The 26,144-nt window shown below is 36.4% G+C and overlaps 1 protein-coding gene and 1 long non-coding RNA gene across 5 annotated transcripts in view; one reads left to right on the forward strand and one right to left on the reverse strand.

The window, feature by feature from the left end:
- Window positions 1-26,144, reverse strand: part of LOC105475110 (uncharacterized) — a 316,642-nt gene that overhangs the window by 46,784 nt on the left and 243,714 nt on the right. The gene's annotated exons all lie outside the window — the stretch shown is intronic.
- The window catches only part of LOC105475119 (solute carrier family 13 member 1), a 119,330-nt gene that overhangs the window by 41,546 nt on the left and 51,640 nt on the right, over window positions 1-26,144 (forward strand). For all 3 annotated transcript variants that reach the window (XR_011622005.1, XM_011730132.3, XM_011730128.2), the window contains exon 7: window positions 11,936-12,087. Coding sequence is in view for 2 of the 3 variants with exons in the window: in XM_011730132.3 (XP_011728434.2) it covers window positions 11,936-12,087 (152 nt within the window). In the remaining variant the exon portion in view is untranslated. The remainder of the gene's footprint in view (window positions 1-11,935; window positions 12,088-26,144) is intronic.

Consider the following 26,144-nt stretch of genomic DNA (forward strand, 5'->3'; position numbering starts at 1 on the left):
ACTCAAACTCATCCTTTTTTATGGCTGCATAGTATTCCATGGTGTATATGTGCCACATTTTCTTAATCCAATCTGTCACTGATGGACATTTGGGTTGATTCCAAGTCTTTGCTATTGTGAATAGTGCTGCAATAAACATACGTGTGCATGTGTCTTTATAGCAGCATAATTTATAATCCTTTGACCCTAGGATATTTTGACTTAGACCATCGCTTTCTATTCACATGCTACTATTTTCCAATTTTTTAGTTCTAGTCTATTATTCCTCCATAAATTACATACTTGTATTATTTTTTAAAATCAGTGCTCTGCAGAGTTATGTGCATATTTATTAATATCTTTGTTCACCATTGTATTTTGCTTCTCAGACCCCCTATCTGGGGTCATGTTCCTTCTTCCTGAAAATACTATTTGAATGTACTTCACAGAGTGATTTTGGTGTTAAATACAGAGTTTTTGTTTGATAGAAAGATGATAATTCTTGAATCATATTTTTATAGTTATAGTGTGCTAGATAGGTTATTATTTTTTATTTTGCACATCGAAATACATTTATATATTTCTACTGCATTTTGGCTTCTTTTTTTCTATTTAAAAGTCAGCTAGCTACCAGTCAAATTATTATTCGTTTGTAGGCAATCTTTTCTCTTTGGTTGCTTTAATGATGTGTGTGTATGTGTGTGTGTGTGAGATAGAATTTTACTTTGCTATACCTAAGTGAATATTTCTCCTGAATCTGTGTATTGATCTTTTCCAACAATTCTTGCAAATTATCAGGTGTTATTTTTCAATATTCAATTGCCTCATCCTAGTTCTCTGTATTCTCTCCCTCTGAGTCTCCAATTAAACATGCTGCACTTTCTCACGGTGTTTTCTAAGCTTCTTAGCTAACATCTGTTTTTCTTTTATGTGTTTTGCAGAACTTTATCATGAATAGTAACTTCTGATTTATCTTCCAGCTAATTAATTTTCTCTTTAGCTATGTCTATTTTGACCTATTTACTGAGCTTTTAAATTGTTAAATTTAATTATGTAAATTCTATTTGTCTTGTTTTAAGATTTGCCTATAACTATTATAATCTTTTTCATATTTTCAATTCCTTCTCTAATTTTATTAATCATATGCAAATTTAATTATATTTTGTGTCTGTGTCTAACAGCTCTGAAGTCCTTGTGGGTCTCTTTCTTTGACTTAGTTTTTATTTATTTATTTATTTATTGCTGGTTCTCACTTTGTTTAATTATTTTCTTGCATGTTCAGTACTTTTAAACAGTGAAATTTTTTTTTAGTTACTATGGAAATTCTTTAAGTCCTATGTTGCAGCTGCTTCTAAGAGTTTTCAATTATATTGCTATTTCTCTTTAACACACACAAAACATAAATTAATGCTTTAGGAAAAATGCTCATGGTTAGGAATTTTTAGGGCATATTGTTTTCCCTTAAGTCAGCATGATATTTTCTTTCTACTTCTGCAAAGGATACCAGCTTTATATGTGTTTTCTTATATGATTCCCCACACACATTTGACCTGGGGCAATATCTTTTATACCAAGCTCTCCTTGCAACATGATAAACTGAAATCTTATTTTAAATCCAGCTTTAAAAGTATTGTTGCACTTTAAAATATTGTTTTAAATATTTTAAATAGCATCTCATTTAGCAGGGAATCTGATTTGTCATGCTGCTGGATAGACAAATATGCTATGTTATTATATTTTGTTTCAGTCATTTTTACAACTAGAAAGAGCAAGGTTTTTCTCAGTGGCACACACACACAAACACACACACACACACACACTTTTTCCTAAGAAAGTACAAGGGAAGCTTCTAAATAGTTAACATTTAGGACAATAAAATTTTGTAAGTAAATACTGGATTTAATCATGACTTTTAACATTTCTAAAAATAGAGTTTATTTATAAAGAGGACTTATGTCCTTAATGCTACATTTTAAACATTTCTTTATTCATCACACACACCATAAATGTTTATTGCTTTATAAGCATACCCAAATTCACAATATGTAATAGTTCTTTATTAACTATGGTGGATATAAATTCTATTTCAAAGAGTCTTATCGATAACTTCAATTTTACTAACTCCTCTGAATTCTTCAGGTTATTACTGATTATATTTTCACCAGATCTTCATGAAGAGTTCATACCAGCTGTAAGGGGAAGATCCTCTCCTACATTTTTTTGCTATTCACTTATCTAGTACTTTCATTCAATATTTCTTTACAGAAATAATCTTACAGACATTTTAAACCATTAGAACACTATAGGAAGGCTGGTTTAATTAAATAACATAATCTGTTATTCACTTAACTGAGGACCTTTAAACTCAATATGCAGACAAAAAGGACAGGTTCCCACTGTCTTAATTCCTCTGTGCACTATGGAACTTCCAGTCTTCTGTTCCCTTTTTAGTTACATCATCTACCAACATAGGGACCACAAAAGCACCAAGGTCAAAAGTGGGCATTAATTATTAGTAAATATTTATTTCTTTATTTTTTAAATGTAAACAGATAAATATTGCATCTTCCATTAAGATGGCAGGTTAAATAGGCTCATTTGTTACTACTGTTCTAAGTCTTCATTAAAACAAGAACAAATAGACTTTCAAATATAATCAAAATTATATAAACATCAAGAGAAGACATGACAGCAAAATCATTTTGGAAGCTGGAAAGTAAAAGGTTGAGTGGAAAATAACCCTGTTATCCCCAGTAATCCCATGGAAGCTGAATCCTAAATCGATAATGAGAAAAGCCAATAAACAATTCAATTTCCATAGCAGCAGGCTTCAACATTTTTAAAATGTTGAAAAGCAGGAGGAAGAAAAAAATTGCTTATGAAGTAGTTAAATCTTCCACTTTCATCCCCAAATCCACATGGATGCAACAGCTTCTAATCCACGAAACAGAAACATAATCTTCAGACATAGTAAAACAGGATAAAGAGAACCAGATCCAGTTCTGGGCTGGGGGAGAGTGTCACAAGGAAAACAGGGGTACTGAGTGATAGTTTATAAGCTAAACGTGGAGGACCCGACCTTCTACCCACACTGGTCCAGGAGCCAGGTCTATGCCTTTCAAGTGTCAGCAGGCAGAAGGCCAGATGATGCTTCCTTGGAGAACACAATCAGAGTAAGAGACAAGAAAACATTGACCTTAGAATTTTCTCAAAAAAAAAAAGGCCCAGTCAGATGACATTATAGTGAAGCTTACAGGCAACAACAAATCCAAAAACATGAGTGCAGAGCTTCTACACAGATATTCACTGCTGAAATGTGAGCAGACAACCAAAAATTCCTGGATATCTGATGAAAGCCTCAATTATGAAAGAGAGATTGCCAAATAAACAAAGAAAAAAGAGCAATCTGCAGGAAGCAGAGACTATGCAAGAAGAAGAAACTACAAAAAAGAAAATATCATTAATATAATCAGAGGGGTAAACAAATAAATTACTCATATTTATGAAATACAAATAGTATTCTATAAAAGACAATAAAGAAGGCAAAAATATAAAACATGTAAATATAAAATAAAGTATAAATATAAAATATAGAGATATAAAAGCATAAATGGAAAATTCAGTAGACACAATAGGAAGAAACAGAATAAACAGGAAATAAGAGGAGTTTCCAAAAAGAACAGGAAAAATGAGAAGAGTATATAAAAAATTCAAGAAAGTTTCTACAATGGAAGAGTACAAGTTTTATGATTAAAGGACTCACTAAATGTCATCAAAATGAATGAAGCAGACCCACACAGGGCAGATCTGTTTTAAAATCTTTGAGATTTCAGAATACTATAAGATGATCCTAAAAGCTCTCAAAAAGGAAGGAACACTAATTCCTTACAAATGATCAAAAATATGAATGGCTGAATAGTTCTCCCCAACAGCACTACTCAGAGACAGCAGGAAAACTGCCTTCAAAATTCTAAGTAACATATATTTCCAATGTAGAGTCAACATCCAGTCAGACTTTTGATGAAATAAGAGGGTAGACTTAAGTGTAGCTCTTTGCAGTTCTAGAGAAAAAATGACTAGATTTAGGACAGGAAAGGAGGCCCTGAAAGAGATGTCACCAAGACAATAAAATTGGTAGAATATTGATGTGAATTAGGTATCCTATCACTTGATTGTTCCAAGAGAATGTTTAAGCAACCAGGGAATATTTGGGAGTGATTCAGTAGCATGTACTTAAAAAAAATAAGCAAGTGAAAGAGGGAAAAGACATATTCTAACTTAGAGAAGAGGCAGGAAAAGTCACGTATATCATATTTCCACCTGTTAATAGAGCTCTAGGCAACATATTGAAAATTGAATTCTGTACTATAAGCAACGTTATGACAGAGCCATAATTGGAAGATGATACGAAGTATACATATTCAGTGAAGGAAGCTGTGAAATAAATCTGCAATTGCTGCCACCAGGTGGCAATAGTGAGTTACCTCTGGACCTGCAGGATTTCTGTTGTGACAGGTCCATTGTGATGATGTCATTGAATTCTGCATTTTGTCACGTCCTCGTAGAAAATTTTTCAGTTACTTGGAAGAAGATGTGGAGGGCATACTCCACATGTATGGTAGACAGAAGGGATTGAATAAAAACACAATAGGTTACCATTGTGGTAAAAGCAGTATGAAATAGAACTCAAATGTAGTTTTAAAAATTCACATAAGTATTCTGGAAGGCAAGTTGGTACAGGGGAAATTCACTGAGAGGGAACTCACAGACATGGATTCTGCTTTCAAGTCTGCGGTAATCAGCTGGGTCACACTTGAGACTCATTTTGCTCTTCTGAAATATTAGGTCTTTATACCAGATAATCTCTAACTACCTGTCTGCCCTAATAGTCTATCATTCCTTTACATGTTAAAAATATATATATATATTTCTGGCTGTAAAAGTTACAAAAAGTATCAAGAAGGTGGAGGATACCCCTAATCGCATGATCAAGAAATAACTGTTGTTAGTATTTTGATATATTTCATTTCAGTCACACACACACACACAGACACACACACACACACATATATGTGTATGTTTCATTTCAGGCACATGTATGTATGTAGAAATATTTTTGCTTTAAAATTGTACATAATTTTGTACTTTTCATATCACATAAATTTCCTTATATATTATAACACAAGTACTTTTCCATTCACAATATACCTGTGACAATGTCCTGTGGCCACAGGCTGAAAGTACAATCTGGGCAGAAGACTAAAGATTAATCTGCTATGATACCTGTGATACCTGCCCGCTTTGTATAATTTCTGTACCACTAGTTGGCTCGATTATTGACTCATTTCAGGCTTTCCTAAGAGCCCTATTTTTTAGCTCAGTGCCCTGTACTACTGTCCCTCTGGTCCTCATGCTTTACCCTTTACTTCAGTATCGTCTCTTCTACGAGTTCAGCCCAGTGAACACAAGCACTCAGTAAAAACAACGATAAATCTGAATGCATGGAGCTCATGTTTACTGGGTAGATAAAAAGTAGGGTGCATTCACCATTCCACTTCAAAAACTCTTCCTCTTAACCTTTAATTTGCATTATGATATATTAGTGTTAGCATTTACTGTAGAATTTTTTACCCTGAATTTTAATGCCTTTATAAATTGTCGATGATATTTGCATAAACATTAGCTCATGTGCAGTAACAATAATGTATATTTTAAAGGTCCTTATTAATAAAAAATGTATAGTTAATTCATAAGTCATAAAGCATGGCAAACATTAATCTGTTTCTGTTTTGATTTTTTGTTTTATATCTTCCAATGTCTTTTAATAATTCTCTATATATGCATATATTTTTCAGTTAAGCTTTTATATGAAATCCAATTTTTTCTTTATTTATATTTTTGAAAGTTTTAAGGTGGCAAAGAGAAATCATATAAACATTGCATATTTTAAGTTTCCATTCTTATTATCAATTTAATAATATTCAAATTATGCATCACTTTCTGGTTTGTGTTGAAGTCTTTCCTATAGTAAAATAGTTAATATTAAGCCCCAGATTTCAATTGTCACTTTGTATGATTCATAAGAATTTTTAAACTTATTTCCCTACCTTATTTACATACCACTTATTTTGTGTCAAATTTCAATGGAATTTTTTATCATATGGAAAATACAAATGATTTCCATGTATAAATTATAAGGGAAAGGGAGACTTTTCTAAATTAGTTTATTTTGGGTGAAGCATAGAGTCCTTTGTGGGTTGACCTTAAAGTTAATTAGAAACTTGAAGGTAAATTACAATCCAATGCACCTGACGCTGCCATGCTAAATGCCATTTTCATATCTATGATGACTTTTAGTGAGTAGTAATTTTTTCCTTATCACGACTTTTCAAAAAGATATTTTAATAATGTCTCAAATAGCATGCTCATCTGTATGGAAGATGGCATTTCTTCTGTTCATCTTGGAGAAGAGAGAACGCTTGTACACTGTTAGCAGCAATGTAAATTGGTGCAACCATTATGGAAAACAATATAGAGATTCCTCAAAAAATTAGAAAAACAATAGAAGTACCATGTGATCCAGCAATCTCACTTCTGGATATATGTACCCCCAAAATGAAATCAATATGTCAAAGATATATCTGCTTCCCCATATTCGTTGCAGCATTATTCACAATAGCCAAGTTAGGGGAACAACTTAAGGGTCCCTCAATAGATGAAGAATGGATAAAGAAAATGTGGTCTGAGTTACTGTAATAATCCCTTTATGGTTGTCCTTGCATCAATTCTTCCCTATTTCAGACCTTTCCTATACACAGCAGCCTAAAAAAATGTACAAATGTATTTAAGAAATACGCAAACACAAGAAGACAAAAGATAATAAGTGTTTGCATATTCCTTAACTACATTTATATTTTTGTTTAAAGGCTGAAGTCTGTAGAATGAGTCTGTAATAAGCAAGAATTGATGCAAGAAGATCCATAAACACATTATTTTATTAACCTAGGCCGGAGATAATGTTGACTGAGACCAGGGTGAAAACAGTGGAGATGGAGAAAATTGAACAGAGTCCAGGCATATTTCAGTAGATACAATTGACAGAATTTGATGGGATGAGGAAGATAATGTTTTCAAGGAAGACAAGCAATATATTATAGCAAAGTGGCTGAGAGTATGAGCTCTAAAGCAAGACTGTATGGTTTCAAAACCCAAGTCTGTCATTTTCAGGCTCTGGTACCTCGAACAATTCACTTAACTTCTCTATGTCTTTTATTTACAAAATGACGTTATAATAGTACCATAAAATGACGTTATAATAGTACCCACCTCATTATATTGTAAGACTTAAATGAATTAAAACATTTAATTGATTTTAACTTGGACCAGTGCTTATTACATGCTAAGGATGCTATAAGTATTTGTTACAATAGTGATGGTGATGACATTAGTTTATATAAGTGATCCTGACGAACTAGATTTGACAAAAGAAGTAAAAGGCTTGGTCCTGAACATTTTCAGATTGGAGTTTTATTGCAGACATTCTCTCTCTCTATATATATACACACATATATATATATTCAAATATATATACACACATATATATATATTCAAATATATATATATATATATATATATATATATATAAAGAGAGAGAGAGTTTTGTTTTGTTTTGAGACAGGTCTTGCTCTATTGCTCAGTCTGGAGTGTGGAGTGCAGTGGTGCAATCTCAGCTCACTGCATCCTCCGCCTCCCAGGTTCAAGAAATTCTCCTTCCTCAGTCTCCCAAGTAGCTGGGATTATAGGTGCCCGCAACCACACATGGCTAATTTTTGTATTTTTAGTAGAGACAGGGTTTTACCATGTTGACCAGGCTGGCCTAGAACTCCCTGACTTCAAGTGATCCACCTGCCTCGGCCTCCCAAAGTGCTGAGATTCCAGGCATGATTATGTTGAACAGGCAATTGGATACATGGGTCTAGATGGAGGATCCTGGCTGAAGACAGAAGTTTGGTGATCTGGCATAAAAATAGTCATTAAATCAATAAAAAATAAGATTTTTTAAAGGAGAACCATTAGAGTGAGGAGAGACAAGGGCCTGTGACAGTTTAAAGAAATTCCAGTTTTAAGGAAGGATGGAAGGCAAAAAAAAAAAAAAAAACCTGGCAAAGGAGACAGAAAAACAGGCAGAGATAGAAAAACCCAAAGAGTGAGATATCACAGAAACTCAAAGCAGAGTTTTTTCAGTAAAAAGAAGAGATAAACTCTTTTAGATGCTTGCAAAGGGAACTACAAAGTTGAGATTGAAAGGTTCCTATTGAACATAGCCCTGAGGAAATTACTGATAATCACAGGAAGTGCATTGTGGGTGGAATGAGGAGACAAGCTAGATGGAAGTGTTTAAGAAAATGGAGTCAGTGAATGTAAACAACTCTTTCAAGTAGTTTGGCTGTGAAAATGGAGATGAGGTAGGACAATAGTTTACTTGAGTGGAGGGTTAAGAAGTCTTTCTTGTTTTTCTTCTGTAAAGATGGCTCAAAAATAATTAAATGTTGATGAAAATTCCAATAGTCTGTAGTGGAAGGGTTCTGAGAAAACCTGAGAAACAAGAAGTTGGAGGAGAAACATTGACTCTATTAATTATGTAAAGAACAAGAAGATGGGGCAAATGCAAGTAGGTTTCTACATTTCACAGTGATACTATTATATGCTGGCTTCTATTTTCTCTGGGAAGTAGGAGGCAAAGCTACTTGCAAAGACTGAGAAGGAGCATTAAGAGGGATGTATAAAGATGATAAAGAAGGTTTTATATTTCCTTGTGGAAACAGGTAGAGTAATTTGGTTATGCAAACACGCTAGGGTAGAGGAGCAACATCATTACAGCATTGGATGTTTGTGATCATGAATGATCCCATCTGCTTTACCGTGCATGTAATTTTTAGCAACAGTAGTTGGCTACTCAGAAGCAGACATGACATGGAGAGAGAGAATGGATGGGTTTATAAATCAGTTGGAATTTTCACAAAGAACTACCATTTAAGAAAAGACAAGAAAGAGAGTTCGGAGTTTTGTTAAGACAATTTATTGAAATGATGTACCATGGAACTCAACTGAATAAAGATGGAAGTAAAGAAAGGAGAGGACCATAACTGGCCATAACTACATACTTCATTAACCTAGATTTGCCAGTGCAGTTGAAGAACTGTAGAGATAGAATTAATTCAGCAGCAAAGTTGGAAGAAGAAACTGTAATAACTATGCCAATTTATTGATAACTAGGATGGTTAAATGATACTCTTTCTACCCCTGAGTAAATATAATATCAACCACACACCTTAGGTATTTTTGCATTTCATTTCCACAGGACTTGCAAGTGAGGTGACCAAAAAACAGTTTTACACTCTTAAACTTAGTGTTTAAAATGAGAAGGCTGAGAGATAGTCTGCTTATGGAGAAAGTTGGAGTATTTCCCTAATGCGCCGCCCCCTGCCACTTGTACCATCACAGTTGAAAGAAGGGAAGAGTCTCCTACTTACCAAGGTGCAATAGTTGTTAAGAAACTACTACTCACTTTGGGAGGCCGAGACGGGCGGATCACGAGGTCAGGAGATCGAGACCATCCTGGCTAACACAGTGAAACCCCGTCTCTACTAAAAATACAAAAACTTAGCCGGGCGAGGTGGCAGGCGCCTGTAGTCCCAGCTACTCGGGAGGCTGAGGCAGGAGAATGGCGTGAACCCGGGAGGCGGAGCTTGCAGTGAGCTGAGATCCGGCCACTGCACTCCAGCCTGGGTGACAGAGCGAGACTCCGTCTCAAAAAAAAAAAAAAACTACTACTTACAAAACTTATTATCTACCACCCTAGACTTAGAAAAGGTCAATGGATTAGTGTTTGACACATTCTTGAAAAATTAGAAAGTAAAATGTCATGACTGAATTTCCTTACCTAATCAAGTTTCAGTTGCACTGTCACTGACAACACGACAGAGGTGACTGTTTCCCTTGGACCATACGAAGGAAACATGTGGGAGGACTGTCATTTGGGATCATTTGAAAGACAACTTCCTCCAGGAGGGGATTTTGACGGCATAAGTTGATCTCAATATAAAAAGACCAGGCAGACTATCACATGCAGACACCATGAGTGTGTCATACGCCACCAGGCAGAAGATGTGTGTTACCTACATAGAAAGAACAACAATCTGATGTTCCTATTTGGATAATAGGAGTCTCATAAAATCCCATAAAATTGCCCACCAGAGGGAGTAATTTCAAACATTCACCATGCCTGGAAAGTACTAATGCCATTTTTAAATTAATAAACAGTCAAGTAAGACCTCTCCTAATCCTTAGCACTCCTCTCCTGATCCTGTTCTTCTCTTGACATTCCAAATGTTGAAGGTTTAGAAACTGAGTGTAGCAAGTGGTGAGAAGAATTGGAACTAGGAGAGAAAGAGAAAGTCAAACTCACAAACCTCCTTCCAGCTATGGGCTTTCAAGCAGGCCTGATCTAGGGGACAAGAGAATGCTTAAGTTTAAAATGTGGGATTTTTCTTATTAAATAGGGCACTGTTTATTTTAACTACTCAAATGAAGCTATTCTTCTGACTAAACATAACTGAAAAACTATTCATTAAATGAAATGACCTTGAAAAGTTATTGTTTCTTCTTTGAATTTCACCACAGGAAGAGGAAGAATCAAACCAACAAAGTGTGTTTACAGGGTCATGGATGAGAGAAAGAATGAAGTTGCTTTTGGCTTGCACCCTAGAAAGTCATCTCGTAACTAAAACACTTACATTTGGTCTAGTGATTCCCCAAGTGAAACCATTTCAGGATGTGCCATTGTTCAAGGTGTAACTACGGGGGTGGGGTGACTGAGGTGGAGAACTGAAAATTGTTGGAAGTAAGATCAAAACTGTGTGGGGCCAGGATATTTAAAGGGCTATGCATAAGCATAGTGTGGTCATTATTCAGTCGCTGACAAGATTTGGAGTAAGGAAGATGATTATGTGCTGAGTGCAAATGCTATCTTAAATGACAGCAGTGGGTGACCAGGAGATCAAAATATAATGGTCAAAGGAATGGGGAGAGAAAGAGATATCCAAGTTACATGATTCTTAAAAAAAATGGATTTATTTTTTGTGTGAGTGGAGGATTAATGTTCTGGAAAAGACAGTGGGGAGCAAAGAGGACACTGACTTATCTCTCAATGCTGAGGTATATGGTGTTGAAAACATTCAATTTCAGGAGTGATATCCCCTGGGAACCATCCATTAAGGTGCATCGGTGGGAAACCTTTCCAAAAGAAGTTTAGGGACTTATTAAGTATGTACCATCAGTATCAACAGAAAAGCTTTGGGAGTAGTGGCGAGAAGGGAAGACATGGGGGAAGAGTTAAGTAAGGGACAAGAAAGAAGGATGAAGAAATGAATGAAATTGGATTTTTAAAATATTTCAGTGGTTTCAGCTTAAATACTGTTATTGCTACATCTGCATTGATGGAAAGATAAATGCTGTATTAGTGAGCTCACATCACCATAACAAAACACCACAAACTAAGTGGTTTAAACCATAAAAATTTATTTCTCACAGTTCTGAAGACTGGATCAGGGTCTGGCAGGGTCAGTGTCTGGTGAGGACTCTCTGCTGGCATTACAGACAGCCACCTTCTTGTGACTTTCTCCATAGCAGAAACAGAGAGAGAGAGGAATCAAGCTCTCTGATGTGTCCTCTTATAAGGACATAATCCCATCAGACCAGGGCCACATCCTCAAAGGAAGGGCCAGTATCTTCCAAATCTTCCAAATGAGGCCAGTATCTTCCTCATTGCCAAATACTATCGTGTCAGGAGTTAGGGTATCAACATATGAATTGGTGGGGGTGGTGGGACACAAACATTCAGTCCATAACAAATATAGAGCAGTTCTCATGGTACTTTTTTGTTGTTGTTGAACAGAACTCAGGCATGGGAACCAAATATCGAACAAAGAAGGGCCACATGATATGTAAACTTATGTGTTTGTGCATTGCCTACTCTTCTACTATTGGTGGACTGACAACAATCACTGGTACCTCCACCAACTTGATCTTTGCTGAGTATTTCAATACGTAAGTAACCTTATTGGATTGGTGATTTAACATATGGGCAGCACACAAAATGTAAAAATTATTCTTACCTGGGATTCAGAGAATCCAAGTACAGAGATGTTATGTTAACTCTCCTTTGTTCCCCTTCAGGACATCTATAGGTCTACAGACCTTCCTCTGTACTGAGAGTTAAGTATTTAGGAATACAGAGTTAACTTGTGCCAACAGATTTCCCAGGTCAGCTCAGAGGAGATAACTCTTGGCTGACCACTCTAAACAAACAGGAAAAACATTTTTCATTGAAAGTAATACCACATATGATAGTTAACTAAAGTGGAAGGGAATTATTTTCTTTGGATAATTTATGTAGGGTTTGGGGACCAACATGTGAACTTAAATAATGAATGGTAAACAGAGGTATTAATTATGGGAGGCTTGACTTTTGGAATTCAAAAAAGATTTGAAAGATTGAACAATTACAGTAAATGTCAGTAATAAAGTATTCTATAAACAGATATATGACTCTTAACATGTTTGGAACTGTGATGACAATCCACTGCAGAAAATGGGAATCTGTGGATTCAACAGGTAGAATACTTGGGTTAAAAAATCCTCAATTTGCAGGTACTTACACTGTGAATTATTTTACTTACTTATTTGTTTTGTTGAGACAGAGTCTCACTCTGTCGCCCAGGCTGGAGGACCACATTTGGTGCAATCTCAGCTCACTGCAACTTTCGCCAAGTGATTATCGTGCCTCAGCCTCCTGAGTAGCTGGGATTACAGGCATGCACCATAATATCCAGCTAATTTTTGTATTTTTAGTAGACATGGGGTTTTGTCATGTTGGCCAGGCTGGTCTCAAATTCCTGATCTCAAGTGATCCACCTGCCTTGCCTCCCAAAGTGCTGGGATTACAGGCATGAGCCACTGCACCTGGCCACATTGTGAATTTAACAACAACAAAAAGGTCCATGATTCTCCCAAGACTTATTTTTTTCATATGTAAAATTGTCATAGTTCATAGGGTTATTGTGAGAATTGCATAAAGTAAACTAAGTAAAAATATTTTGCACTATGTAAGTATCATTGAAACAATAGTATGAAAGTCCATGGTGTCATATAAGCACTCGGACTGGTTCTACTAAAAGAACAGATAATAACCAGAATTTCAAGAAGATAGACAGGATTGAGAAAGCGTAGGAACAGGATTTGAGTTCACAGAACAATTAGAGTTCAGAGGCAGGAGAACCATGCTCCGCGAAGTAGATTCATAGACTCTAGGAATTTTCTGAAATTATTTGCAAAGTGCAAAGTGTTGTGCATGCATAGATTCGCTAAGAAATCCAAGACTCAAAAAATGTCAATCTCCATTCTAGAAAGAATGGGTGTTTGTGTTCAAAGAACACTGGTATAGGAGTTTAGGATCAATATTACACAGACCTCCAAGAGTATCGTTTCTATGAATACACATCCATCATGTACACTCCAACTACTGATTTAGAAAACTTTAAAAGGCTTTTGATTTATAAATGAGAGGCTTCAGAAATTCACAGTACCAGTGAAGACTTATCCAACGGATCCCCTAATTCAAGACAGGAAATGCACCTGACATCGTTTTTAAAATGACTTATATCCTTTGTCATGAATTCTCCAAGGGAAGAGGTTCCACATCTTAGTTCCCCTCTGTGAATTTCTTTTTCTAATATCTAGACCAAATTCTTATGCTTTATTTTTGTTGATATTAGAGAACTGCTGGTTTCCATCATTCCCATGAAAGCAGTTGATACAGTCAATGTAATTAATATTGAAGTTGTTTTGGTCTTTGTGATCTTGCAGAGTATATCAACCAAATTTTGTTTAACTTTTCCCTTGATTTATTGGATGCACTAATCCATTTGTAATGACAGATTAAGAGCATTATAGCACTTTAAGCAAAAGGTTTTAGTAACTATTTTCACTAGTTATCTAATCTTCTACTTCTCCTAATCATGGGGATTCAGCCAAAAAGTCCTTTAAATTTAGAGAATGCTTAAAATATACTTTGAAACATAATATTGTTTGTCTTCAAAAGGTTGTCTTTATATTAGAAATTATATGCAAACTGGAAAAAATTCAGAGAATTCTTTTATGATACAAAATACCAGAATAGAAGGGAAAATAACCTTATGTGAAAAAAACATAATTGATAGTATTAAACAAGTGAGGTATTTATTAAAATTTTGCTTAAATTTTGGCCCTACAACACGGTAGCATTTCAAAGCAATAATAAAATGGAATGCATTAAATTTCAATGGAAAATATTATAGAAGCTTAAAATACATAATGCCACCTTTTCCTCCTGATACTACTTGTAAACTTTTAGAGTAATACCAATGATCCTTTTGAACAATTTCATTTTAGAGCCTTGCCAGCTCCAAAGGATGCATGAAACCTCAGAGTTAATGGCTTCATACCATTGACATTTACAGAAAGGTGCCATCTTACAAATAAACTTTTGGAGGAAGAAATTATATAACATATTTTGAAGCCTTATATTTCTATTCTTTTGATATACATATAATGTTTCATATAAAATCTCTTTATATATAATGTATATATAATGATATTTAAAATGTATTTTGTGTTCCTTTTTACATAAAGCAAACAAAAACAATGAATTCTGAGAAAGCTAAAACTTATTCAATACACATAAAAACAGACCTTCATTCATTCATTCAATTAATAAGCATTTCTTGAGAATTGACAATGTGCAATGCACAGTTTTGACTTATTTTGTACAATGCAAGAAATAAAATCTGCCAGGAAGAATATTTCATCCGATTGTCTAGACAAAACATAAATATGAGAAAAAAATTAAAATGTAAAAATGTAGAAGTATTTTTTTTTTTTTTACCTATAGGTGAGAAGATAGAGAGATGTATTGAGTCCATGCCAGATAATTTACATACATTATAGTGTACCTGTATCCTGGATATCCTTGCTATAGAGGTGGTATATAGTCAGTGATTAAAAGCCTATACTTGGGAGTTAAAACATCTGTGTTCAAACCTCAACCCTTTCACTTACCAGCTAGGTGACTTTGGACAATTATTAAACTCTCAAAGCCTGTTGCCTTTCCAAACAAATGAGGAAAATAATATGATCTCTCTCTTAGAGGATTGTTTTGAGTTTTGCATAAAATAATTAGCACTTAGTGCCTAGGACAAAGCATGGGCTGAATAAATATTGGTTGGCCAGGTGTGTTGGCTCACACCTGTAACCCCAGCACTTTGGGAGGCCAACGTGGGTAGATGGCTTGATTTCAGGAGTTCAAGATGAGCCTGGGCAACATAGCAAAACCCTGTATTTATAAAAATACAAAAATTAGCTGGTATGGTGGTGCACACCTGTAGTCCTAGCTACTTGGGAGGCTTAGGTGGAAGGAGGCTTGAGCCCAGGAGGCAAAGGATGCAATAAACTGAGATTGCACCACTGCACTCCAGCCCAGGTGACAGAGTGAGACCCTGTTTCAAAATAAATAAATAAAATAAAATAAATGTTGGTTATTGTTACTACTAGAGTTGAGAAAGTTGAGGTTCAGTTTAGCAGATTGAAGACCAAAACCAAAGCCAGCCAGACCCTTAAGGCTGCCTCCTTAAAAGTTACCTTCCTAGAAACATCACAGAAGGTGTGCCCTAAAAGAGGGCTGTAGCTATGTCCCACATACCTTGGTTACTACAGAAAATGTGTCCATATGACTTGGAATAATCTTAAAAGAGGCAAACACCACATTTATGGAGAAAACAAATGAAGATAATTCATTAAATCAAAGTACCAAAAAGTCTGTAACTGCTTTTGTTTTGTTTTGTTTTTTAGGGAGGAGTGAAATAGTCTGTGCATGTTTTGCATAGTTTAGAATAGCAGTATTAGATTGCCACTATAGAAGTCTGGAGACAGGAAACCAATTAGGAGTCTGTGATCAAAGTGCCAACAAACGATGAAAGGCAGAACTAGGCTAGTTGTGAAGTGATAGGAGGATTTGGACTCAAGACACTGCAAAGTCAGAAGGTTGTAAGTAATTAGATATGAGAATTTAAGTGTAAGGAGGGGTTAGGGCAACTCTGGGGACTTTTGTCCATAAGGTCAGATAGATAGTGATGCCATGAACTTCTTGAGAAGACATGGGAAGGTGCAGGTTCACTGGAGAAATTAATAAATTTGAATTTGGACACATTGAAATGCCTGCTGAGAACCTATCCACAAAGTGATTTTCAGCAATCATTTGCAAATGCATCATTTGAGTTCGTTATAAATTTGAGTGTCTCTCTATATGGCAAGTAGTAATTTTTTGAGCATGAAAATGGTCATGTAGGAAAAAATGTTAAAATAATTGAGACATGGATAGACTCTTAGGAAATATTGACAAGGAAGAGGATGAGCAAAGTTAATCGAAGTAGGAGAAGTATCAGAAGCATATGGTATTTTGAAAGCCAGAAGACCATTTTCAAAATGGAGGATGAGTCAGGGCTTGTACAGTAGTAGAAGAGAGGCATGTAGGATGATGGCTGATATTTATAAAGTATGAAATATTTCTGACATTCTGATTCTTAGAATCTAGTAGTAGCGGTGGCACCTAAATTCTTAAATTCCTACACTCCCCTATGATTAATTCACCATTAGCTTTAATAAATCCTTGCAACAGGGTATTCTGGAAATAGTCTTTGTTCTACCACCTCTTGTTGTAATTATACAAATTCATTAGGTTTTCATTGGCTCTTCCATAAAGAAAATCCTGTTTGCTTAATGCTCTCTACCTGGTTCTTATCCCACTTTGTTCCACTGATACATTCTTCCAGTCATCAACTAACATTTTCTAACACTACTGTCAATAAATACTATCTTGTAATTAAGCTATTACTTCCTACTCTGGTTCTTGAAAAATCAGCCATTTTGTTCCATTGAACCCTTCGCTGGAGTTGCCTCAAAAGCCACAGCTGGGGAATTTCCAGAAGGGAATGCCCAAACAGTCCTGAGATGGGGCTAATTGAGATTCCAAAGAAAGAAGAATGAAATACCAGGGTGATTGGTACAAGCATATATTAGGGGAACTTACAGAGTGCAATCCTCTAGAGGAACAATGAGAGAAAAGGAATGTTCCACCTGGGTGCACCCACTTCAAGGGGATCAGAGCGTAAAGTTTAAGGAATTTGGCTTGGGGCCAGGGCCAATTTCTTTTTAGTAAACCTAGATACATTTATTAGTGCCTGGGAATGTTCAAGTCCCCAGTTTGGGTTCAAGCCTGTGGGGGGAAATAACCTGCAGATGGCTAGGTCACACAGAGGTCAAGGCACTCTAATTTTCAGTCAGGACTCAGAAAGGAAGCAGAGGGAACTGGGGGACCCCACACCAGCCAACTCTGTCAACCTCTTTCTCTACTTTTGTGGATTCAATACCATTTGGCCCTCTGTTCTGTTATTTCTTAACCACCATTTTCATTCCTTTTAAAAATCATAACCTATGTTTACTCTTCCATGAGCTTGTCTTATTCACACATGCACATTAAGGATTACACCACCACCCTTGAAAATTACAAGCTTGTAATGGCTGAACGAATCATTGTCCTATTCTTCTATTAGCCCATAAAGGATACAAGTAGGTGATTTCATTAGTCGGTTTTGTGCTACTATAAAGGAACACCTGAGACTGGGTAATTTATAAAGAAAAGAGGTGTATTTTGGCTAATGGTTCTTGAGGCTGCACAAGCATGACACCAACATCTGCTCAGCTTCTGGTAGGTCCTCAGGGAGCTTCCAGTCATAGCAAAGACAAAAGGGAATCACATGGCAAGAAAGCAAGAGACACAGGGGAGAGACCTCAGACTCTTTTTAACAAGCAGATCTCCTGTGAACTCTACCACAGGGAGGGCACCAAGCCATTCATGAGGGATCCGCCCACATGGCCCAAACACCTCTCACTAGGTCCCACTTTCAACGTTAATGAACATAAATTTAACATGAGATTTGAAGCGAACAAACATCCAAACTGTATCAGTGATCAATAAACATCAGTAGAGATGAACTGTATTAAGACATAATGAAGTACTAATTATTCTTGGGAATCATCTAAATAGCTGAATAATCTTTTAGTATCAAAACAAACCTATGAAGGGAAATATTATTAGAGACTATTACTACTTTCATGGTAGAGTGGTTTTGACGCATCAATCTCATGAAATAAATACAACAGCTATTGGTTAAACATACACACAAAAGATCTACTGGATAAAGAATGGAAGATTATCACAAAAAAATTTCACACCTTGCTGATTACAAAATTACATTTTTTGGTTTATAGATATCAGCTGTGAAATCTACGGGTAGGGAAAGCATGTTGGATGAAAGCTGTATTATCAATGATCAACACAGTCACTGTTGCTAACTGTGTTTTACATCACTAATTAGAGAGTAAGAAGATAAACTTATTATGGTTGACCCTTGCACAACACAGGTTTGAACTGCATGGGTTTGCTGATATGAAGATTTGTTTAAAAAAATGCTGTTGGCCCTCCATATCCACAGGTTCCACATCTGCAACCAAACACAGATAAAAAATACAGTATTTGAGGGCTGTGGAACCCGTGGACACAGAGGGTCAACTTTTCATGTATATACATGGGGATTATACTGACTTCGGGAGTTGAGTATTTCTAGATTGTGGTAACTGTGGGGGTTGCTAGAACCACTCCCCCTCACATATGAGGAACAACTACCTAGCAATAACCACTTTCAAAGATTACTATGATTTTTTCCTGCAGAAATGAGCAATATATACTTCTCAGTAATAATTCCTCTGGTAAATATTATGGAAGAAATTTTAACATGGCAGAGTTTGAACTTAGACCTCAATTCAGATTTCAAGCCCACCATATATTAGCTTAACTTCTGTGACTATCAGTTTCCTTTTCTGTAAAATGGGGATGATACTAGAACTCACAACATTATTGAAATAATTAAATGCCATAATACACATGTGGCTCTAGCAGAGGGTCTGGCACATAGTAACTTGTCAATAAGGTTAGCTGTTGTTATTGCCACTGCTCTACTTTTGCCATTGCTGTTAAAAATCTCGGCCTGGATCATGAATGATAAATATTTAATATTTTGAGGAAAATCCTCTGGAAGTACACACATACAAATTAGAAAGGTAGCTTTATCTCAGAGATAATCAAAACTGACTTCAGTCAAAAGGTCTATAGTTTGTGTGGACACTAGCATACTGTGACCCTTAATGCCCAAAATCTGTTCCAAGGTTATAAATTTCCAAGACTACATTCATTCTTTTGAAGCTATGTTCTGGGTATTTCCTAGGTATTAAAGTTATTTGTTTTTCAGTGGGGCATAAGTTGCATATAACATATAAGTTATATGCAGTGACAATGACTCTTCCTAAGAGTCAACCTTGATGCATAAATGTGCTTTAGGTCAAAGCACATCTCCGTGTTATGGGGCATCATTTCTACAGTTGTTTTAAAATGCCACGAAAACATGAAGGCTGTACTCCAGCCTGTGAATGTTTTGTAATATATATGGTATTTTCTCTTTTTACCTGGGGGCTGAAATTGAGGATATGGTGGTTTAATGGACAGAGGTTGTGTTTTAAACTCCTCCTGGGTTAAAAATACAGTTTGATTACACAATCTGACTTTGGGCAATCCACTTAGCCCCCTAAGACTCAGTTTCTTCCTGTGTAAAATAAAAATTTAATGCTTTCTTCACAGGATTTTTGATAAAATTAAAAGTGCTTAGCTCATCTGCTCATTCCTACTTTCTACCTAACTTCTAAAACTAACAGTGCCCCAAGAGAAGCACTTCGCTTCTAAATCTCCATTACTCCTCAGATTATCAGACTCATTTCTATGTTTGTAATACCACCTATGTGCTGATAACTACCAATTTTATATCTCTATCCCTGTCCTCTGCTCTGAATTTCAGACTTATTTATCCAGCTGCATTCCAACATGACCACTTTGAAAACTGAGGGACATATCAAGTCATCACATCCCAAAACAGCATGCTTGATCTGCCACCTCCAGCATGCATGATCTGCCACCTCTCCCCTGCCCTCCTGCCAACCCGACCTCCCCTCAGACTTCACCATTTCAACATAATGACATCTTTTCTCTATTTCCTATGTTTTATTCCAAGTATATATAAAATCTATTGCCTTCTGTTTATCTTCACATGTAAACTAAAATCTACTCCACTCTACCCTACTTCAGAGGAACTTTCTTTGTCTTTTAATAGGTTTCCCTGTGTATTCCTCTTCTACTGCTACCTTACAAATGGCAATCAACTTAGTGGCTTAAAACAGCACACATTTATTATCTCATTATTTTTGTGAGTCAACAGTTCAGGCAGAAAGGGGCAGAGCAAGATGGTGGAATAGAAGGCTCCGTGGATAGTACCCCATGCAAGGACACCAATTTAACATCTATCTACACATAGAAAAGCTCCTTCATAAGGACCAAAAATCAGGTGAGCACTCACAGTAGCTCTTTTTAATTTCATATCATTGAAAGAGGCACTGAAGAGGTAGAGAAAACAGTCTAAAATCACAGATGCTGCCCCTCCCTCATTCCCTGGCAGTGGCAGCATGTTGCAGAGAACATTCTTGTGCTATGGGGAGGGGTGGGGGAAAGCAATTGTGAGGCATTGAAATCAGTGCCGCCCTGTCATAGCAGAAAGAAAAACTGGACCAAACTCAGCAGATGCCCACACACTGAGAGAGCATTTAAACCAGCCCTAGCCAGAGAAGGAGTGCCCATCCCAGCAGTTGGAACTTGACTTCCCACAACCCTCACCACTGCAGGCTAAAGTGTTCTGGGTCCAAAAATAAACATGAAAGGAAGTCTAGGTCACAAAAACTACAACTCCTAGGCATCTCCTAGTGCTGAACTGGGCCTAGAGGCAAAGGACTTGTGTTGGGGGAATGTAGTCTACTGGGACACCAGACAGGGCAGCTAAGGGAGTCCTGACATCATCTCTTCACTAATTCCCGGTTGCACAGATTGCAGCTCCAAGAAAAAGACTCTTTCCTACTGTTCGAGGAGAGGAGAACAGAGGAGAGGGAAGAGTGGAGAGGACTTTGTCTTGCATCTTGTATACCAGCTCAGTCACAGCAAGTTAGGGTACTGGCCCCCTTTCCAGGCCCTAGTTTTGGGACAACATTTCTAGACACCCTGGGCCAGAATGAAATCTGTTATCCTGAAGGAAGACTCAGTCCTGGGAGGATGCATCACCTGTTAACTAAAGAGCTGTTCGTCAGCCAGGCGTGGTAGTTCACGCCTGTGATCCCAGCACTTTGGGAGGCTGAGGTGGGCGGATCACGGGGTCAGGAGCTCAAGACCAGGCTGGCTAACATAGTGAAACCCCATCTCTACTAAAAATACAAAAATTAGTTGGTCATGGTGGCACAGGTCTGTAGTCCCAGCTACTCGGGAGGCTGATGCAGGAGAATCACTTGAACTTGGGAGGCAGAGGTTGTGGTGAGCCAAGATCATGCCACTGCACTCCAGCTTGGGCAACAGAGTGAGACTTTATCTAAAAAAAAAAAAAAAAAAAGAAAAGAAAAGCTCTGGGCCCCTGAAAAACCAGCAGCAAGACTCACATACTACATCAAGGGCTTTGGGTGAGTCTCTAAGAGATGCTGGCTTCAGGTGAGAATCAGTGCATTCTTACCTGTGAGGGCTATGGGGTGAGACTCCTGCTGCTTGACAAAAGCAGAGGGAAAAGTAAAGGGGACTTTGGCTTGCACTTTAGGTACCAGCTTGGCCACAGGGGTGGAGCACCAAGCAGGTTCTTAAGGTCTCTGATTCCTTGACTTGGTTCTTGGACGGCATTTATGGACCTGTCCTGGGAAGGAGGGGGAGCCCACTGTACTGAAAGGTGAGTCCCAGGCCAGGCAGTATCCACACAAGCTGACTGAAGAGCCCTTGGACCTTAAAGGAACATCAGTGGTAGCTTGGCAATGCTCCCCATGGATCTGTGGTGGCAGTGGACACAGGGTGAGCTTTCACTGCCTTCAGAAAGGGGAGGGAGAGCGGGAAGGACTATGTCTTGTGGTTTGAGTGCTAGCTGAGCCATAGTACATTAGAACATCAAGCCTCACTGTATACATACAAAATAAAAAGCAAGAAACTAAACCATATCACTAGAGAAACTCACCTTGACTAAAAGCTTCCTTTTAGTGAACGAAGTAGAGATAAAAGAAAAGACCACAAGACAACTAGAAAACAAATAACAAAATGGCAAGAGTAAGTCCTTACTAATCAGTAGTAACATTGAATATAAATGGATTAAACTCTCCAATCCAAAGACATAGAGTGGTTACATGGATAAAAAACAAGATCTATTGGACAGTTGCCTACAAGAAACACACTTACCCAATAAAGACACGAGTTGACTGAAAATAAAGAGATAGAAAAAGATATTCCATGCCAATGGAAACCAAAAAAGAGCAGGAGTCACTATACCTATATCAGGCAAAATAGATTTCATGACAAAAAGTATAAGAAGAGTCACTATATAGTGATAAAGGGGTCAATCCAGCAAGAGGATATAATAGTTGTAAATATATATGCAACCAACATGAGAGCTCCCACATATATAAAGCAGATATTATTAGAGCTAAAGAGAGAGAGAGATAGAGAGAGAGAGATAATAGCTAAAGACTTCAACACCCCACCTTCAGCATTAGATGGACCTTACAAACAGAAAGTCAACAAAGAAACATTGGACTTAATCTGCACTATAGGCCAAAAGGATCTAACAGATATTTACAGAACATTTCATCAAATGGCTGCAGTATACACATTCTTTTCCACAGCACATGGACCATTCTGAAGGATAGACTATATGTTAGGTCACAAAAGAAGTCTTAAAACATTCAAAAAATTTAAATAATATCAAACATCTTCTCTAACCACAATAGAGTAAAACTAATAATCAAATACAAGAGGAATTTTGGAAACTATAAAAGCATGTGGAAATTAAACAATATGCTCCTGAATGACCAGTGGGTCAATAGAGAAATTCAGCAGGAAATTGAAAATTTTTTTGAAACACATGTTAATGGAAACACAATATATCAAAATATATGGAATACAGCAAATAGTAGTACCAAGAGGGAAGTTTATGGCTCTAAGTGCCTACATTAAAGAAAAAAAAAGAAAAAGTTCAAATAACCTAATGATGCATCTTAAAGAACGAGAAAAGCAAGAGCAAACCAAACCCAAAGTTAGTAGAAGAAAAGATCAGAGTAGAATTAAGTTAAATTGAAATAAAGAAAACAATACCAAAAATCAACGAAAACAAAGAGTTGTTTTTTAAAAAAAAAAAAGTTAAACAAAATTGGCAAATCTTTAGCCAGACTAAGAAAGCAAGAGAAAAGATCCAAATATGTAAAATCAGAGATGAAAAAGAAGTAATTGTAGCTGATACTGCAGAAATTCAAAGGATCATCAGTAGCAACTATGAGCAGCTCTATGCCAATAAATTAGAAAACCTAGAAGAAATGGACAAATTCCTAGACATGTACAATCTATCAAGATTGAACCATGAGGAAATCTGAAACCTGAACAAACTAATAGCAAGTAATGAGATTGAAGCCATAATAAAATTCTTCCAGTAAAGAAAAGCCTGGGACCCAATGACTTCACTGCTGAATTCTTCCAAATATTTAAAGAAGAAATAATATCAATCCTACTCAAACTATTCCAAAAATACAGGAGGGAATAATTTCAAATGCTATGAGTCCAGTATTACCTTGGTACCAAAACCAGACAAAGACACATATAAAAGGATACTACAGAGAAATATACCTTATGAATATTGTTGCAAAAATCCTCAATAAAATACTAACAAACTGAATTCAACAAATACATTAAAAAGATCATTCATCATGACCAAATGGCATTTATCCCTGGGATGCAAAGATGTGTCAACATATGCAAATAAATCAATGTAATAATACGTCATAACAACAAAATGAAGGATAAAAACTATATAATCATTTTAATTTATGCTGAAAAGGCATTTCATAAAATTCAACATCCCTTCACAATAAAACCCTGGAAAAATCTGTAAAGAAAGAAAATACCATAACATTAGGAAAAAAAGAAGAAGAAGAAGAAGAAGCTGTATATGACAGATGACAGACCCACAGCTAGTATTATACTGAATGGGTAAAAAACCGAAAGGTTTTCCCCAAGATCTGCAGCATGAAAAGGATGCCCACTTTCAACACTGTTATTCAACATAGTATTGGAAGTTCTAGCTAGAGCAATCAGAGAAGAGAAAGTTAAAAAGGAACCCAAATTGGAAAGGAAAAAGTCAAAGTATCTTTGTTTGCAGATGATATGATCTTATATTTGGAAAAAAATTAAAGACTCCACCAAAAAACTGATAAACAAATTCAGTAAAGTTGCAGGATATAAAATCAACAAACAAAAATCAGTAGCGGATCACGAGGTCAGGAGATCGAGACCATCCTGGCTAAAATGGTGAAACCCCGTCTCTACTAAAAAATACAAAAAACTAGCCGGGTGAGGCGGCGGGCGCCTGTAGTCCCAGCTACTCGGGAGGCTGAGGCAGGAGAATGGCCTGAACCCGGGAGGCGGAGCTTGCAGTGAGCTGAGATCCGGCCACTGCGCTCCAGCCTGGGGGACAGAGCAAGACTCTGTCTCAAAAAAAAAAAAAAAAAAAAAAAAAAAAATCAGTAGCATTTGTATATGCCAACAGTGAATAATCAGAAAAAGAAATTTTAAAAAGTAATTCCATTTATGACAGCCCCAAATAAAACTAAGTACCTAAGAATTAAGGAAAGAAGTGATAGATCTCTGTAATAAAAACTATGAAACAGGGATGAAAGAAATTGAATAGGACACCAAAAAAATGGGAAGATATTCCATGTTCATGGATAAGAATTAAAAGGTTCATACTACCCAAAGCAATCTACAGATTCAAGGCAATCCCTATGAAAATGTCAATGACATTCTACACGGAAATAGAAAAATAATCTAAAATGTATATGGAACTACAAAAGAACCAGAATAGCCAAAGCTATCTCTAGCAAAAAGATCAAAACTGTAAGAATCACATTACGTGACTTCTAATTATACTGCAGAGCTATAGTAATCAAGACAGCATAGTACTTGTATAAAAACAGACACATAGACCAATGGAACAGAATAGAGAACCCAGAAACAAATCCATACATCTTCAGTGAACTCATTTTTGATAAAGGTGCCAAGAACATATACTGGGGAAAAAGCAGTCTTATCCATAAATGGTGCTGGGAACTCTGGATATCCATATGCAGAAGAATAAAACTAGACCCTTATTTCTTGCCATAAACAAAAATGAAATCAAAATAAATTAAATACTTAAGCCTAAGACCTCAAACTAAGAAACTACTACAAGAAAACATTGATTAAACTCTCTACTACATGGGTCTGGGCAAAAATTTCTTGACTAATACCCCACAAGTCCAGGCAACCAAAGCAAAAATGGACAAATAGCATCACATCAAGTTAATAAGCTTCTGCACAGCAAAGGAAACAATCAACAACATGAATAGATAATCCACGGAATGAGAAAAAATATTTGCAAGTTTTCCATCTAACAAATTATTAATAACCAGAATATATAAGGAGCTCAAACAACTCCATATGAAAAAATCTAATAATACAATTAAAAATGGGCAAAATATTTGAATATTTCTCAAAAGAAGACATACAAATGGCAAACAGGCATATGAAAAGGCATTCAAAATTGTTGATCATCAGAGAAATGTAAATCAAAACTACAATGAGATATCATCTTACCCCAGATAAAATGGCTTTTATCCAAAAGACAGGCAATAACAAATGCTGGTGGGGATGTAGAGAAAAGAGAACCCTCATACACTGTTGGTAGGAATGTAAATTATTAGTACAACCAGTATGGAGAACAGTTCAGAAGTTCCTCAAGAACTAAAATAAATCCACCATGTGATTCAGCAATCCCACTGCAGGGTATATACCTAAAAGAGAGAAAATC

This window comes from Macaca nemestrina, chromosome 4, assembly GCF_043159975.1.
Source record: "Macaca nemestrina isolate mMacNem1 chromosome 4, mMacNem.hap1, whole genome shotgun sequence".
Lineage (NCBI taxonomy): Eukaryota > Metazoa > Chordata > Mammalia > Primates > Cercopithecidae > Macaca > Macaca nemestrina.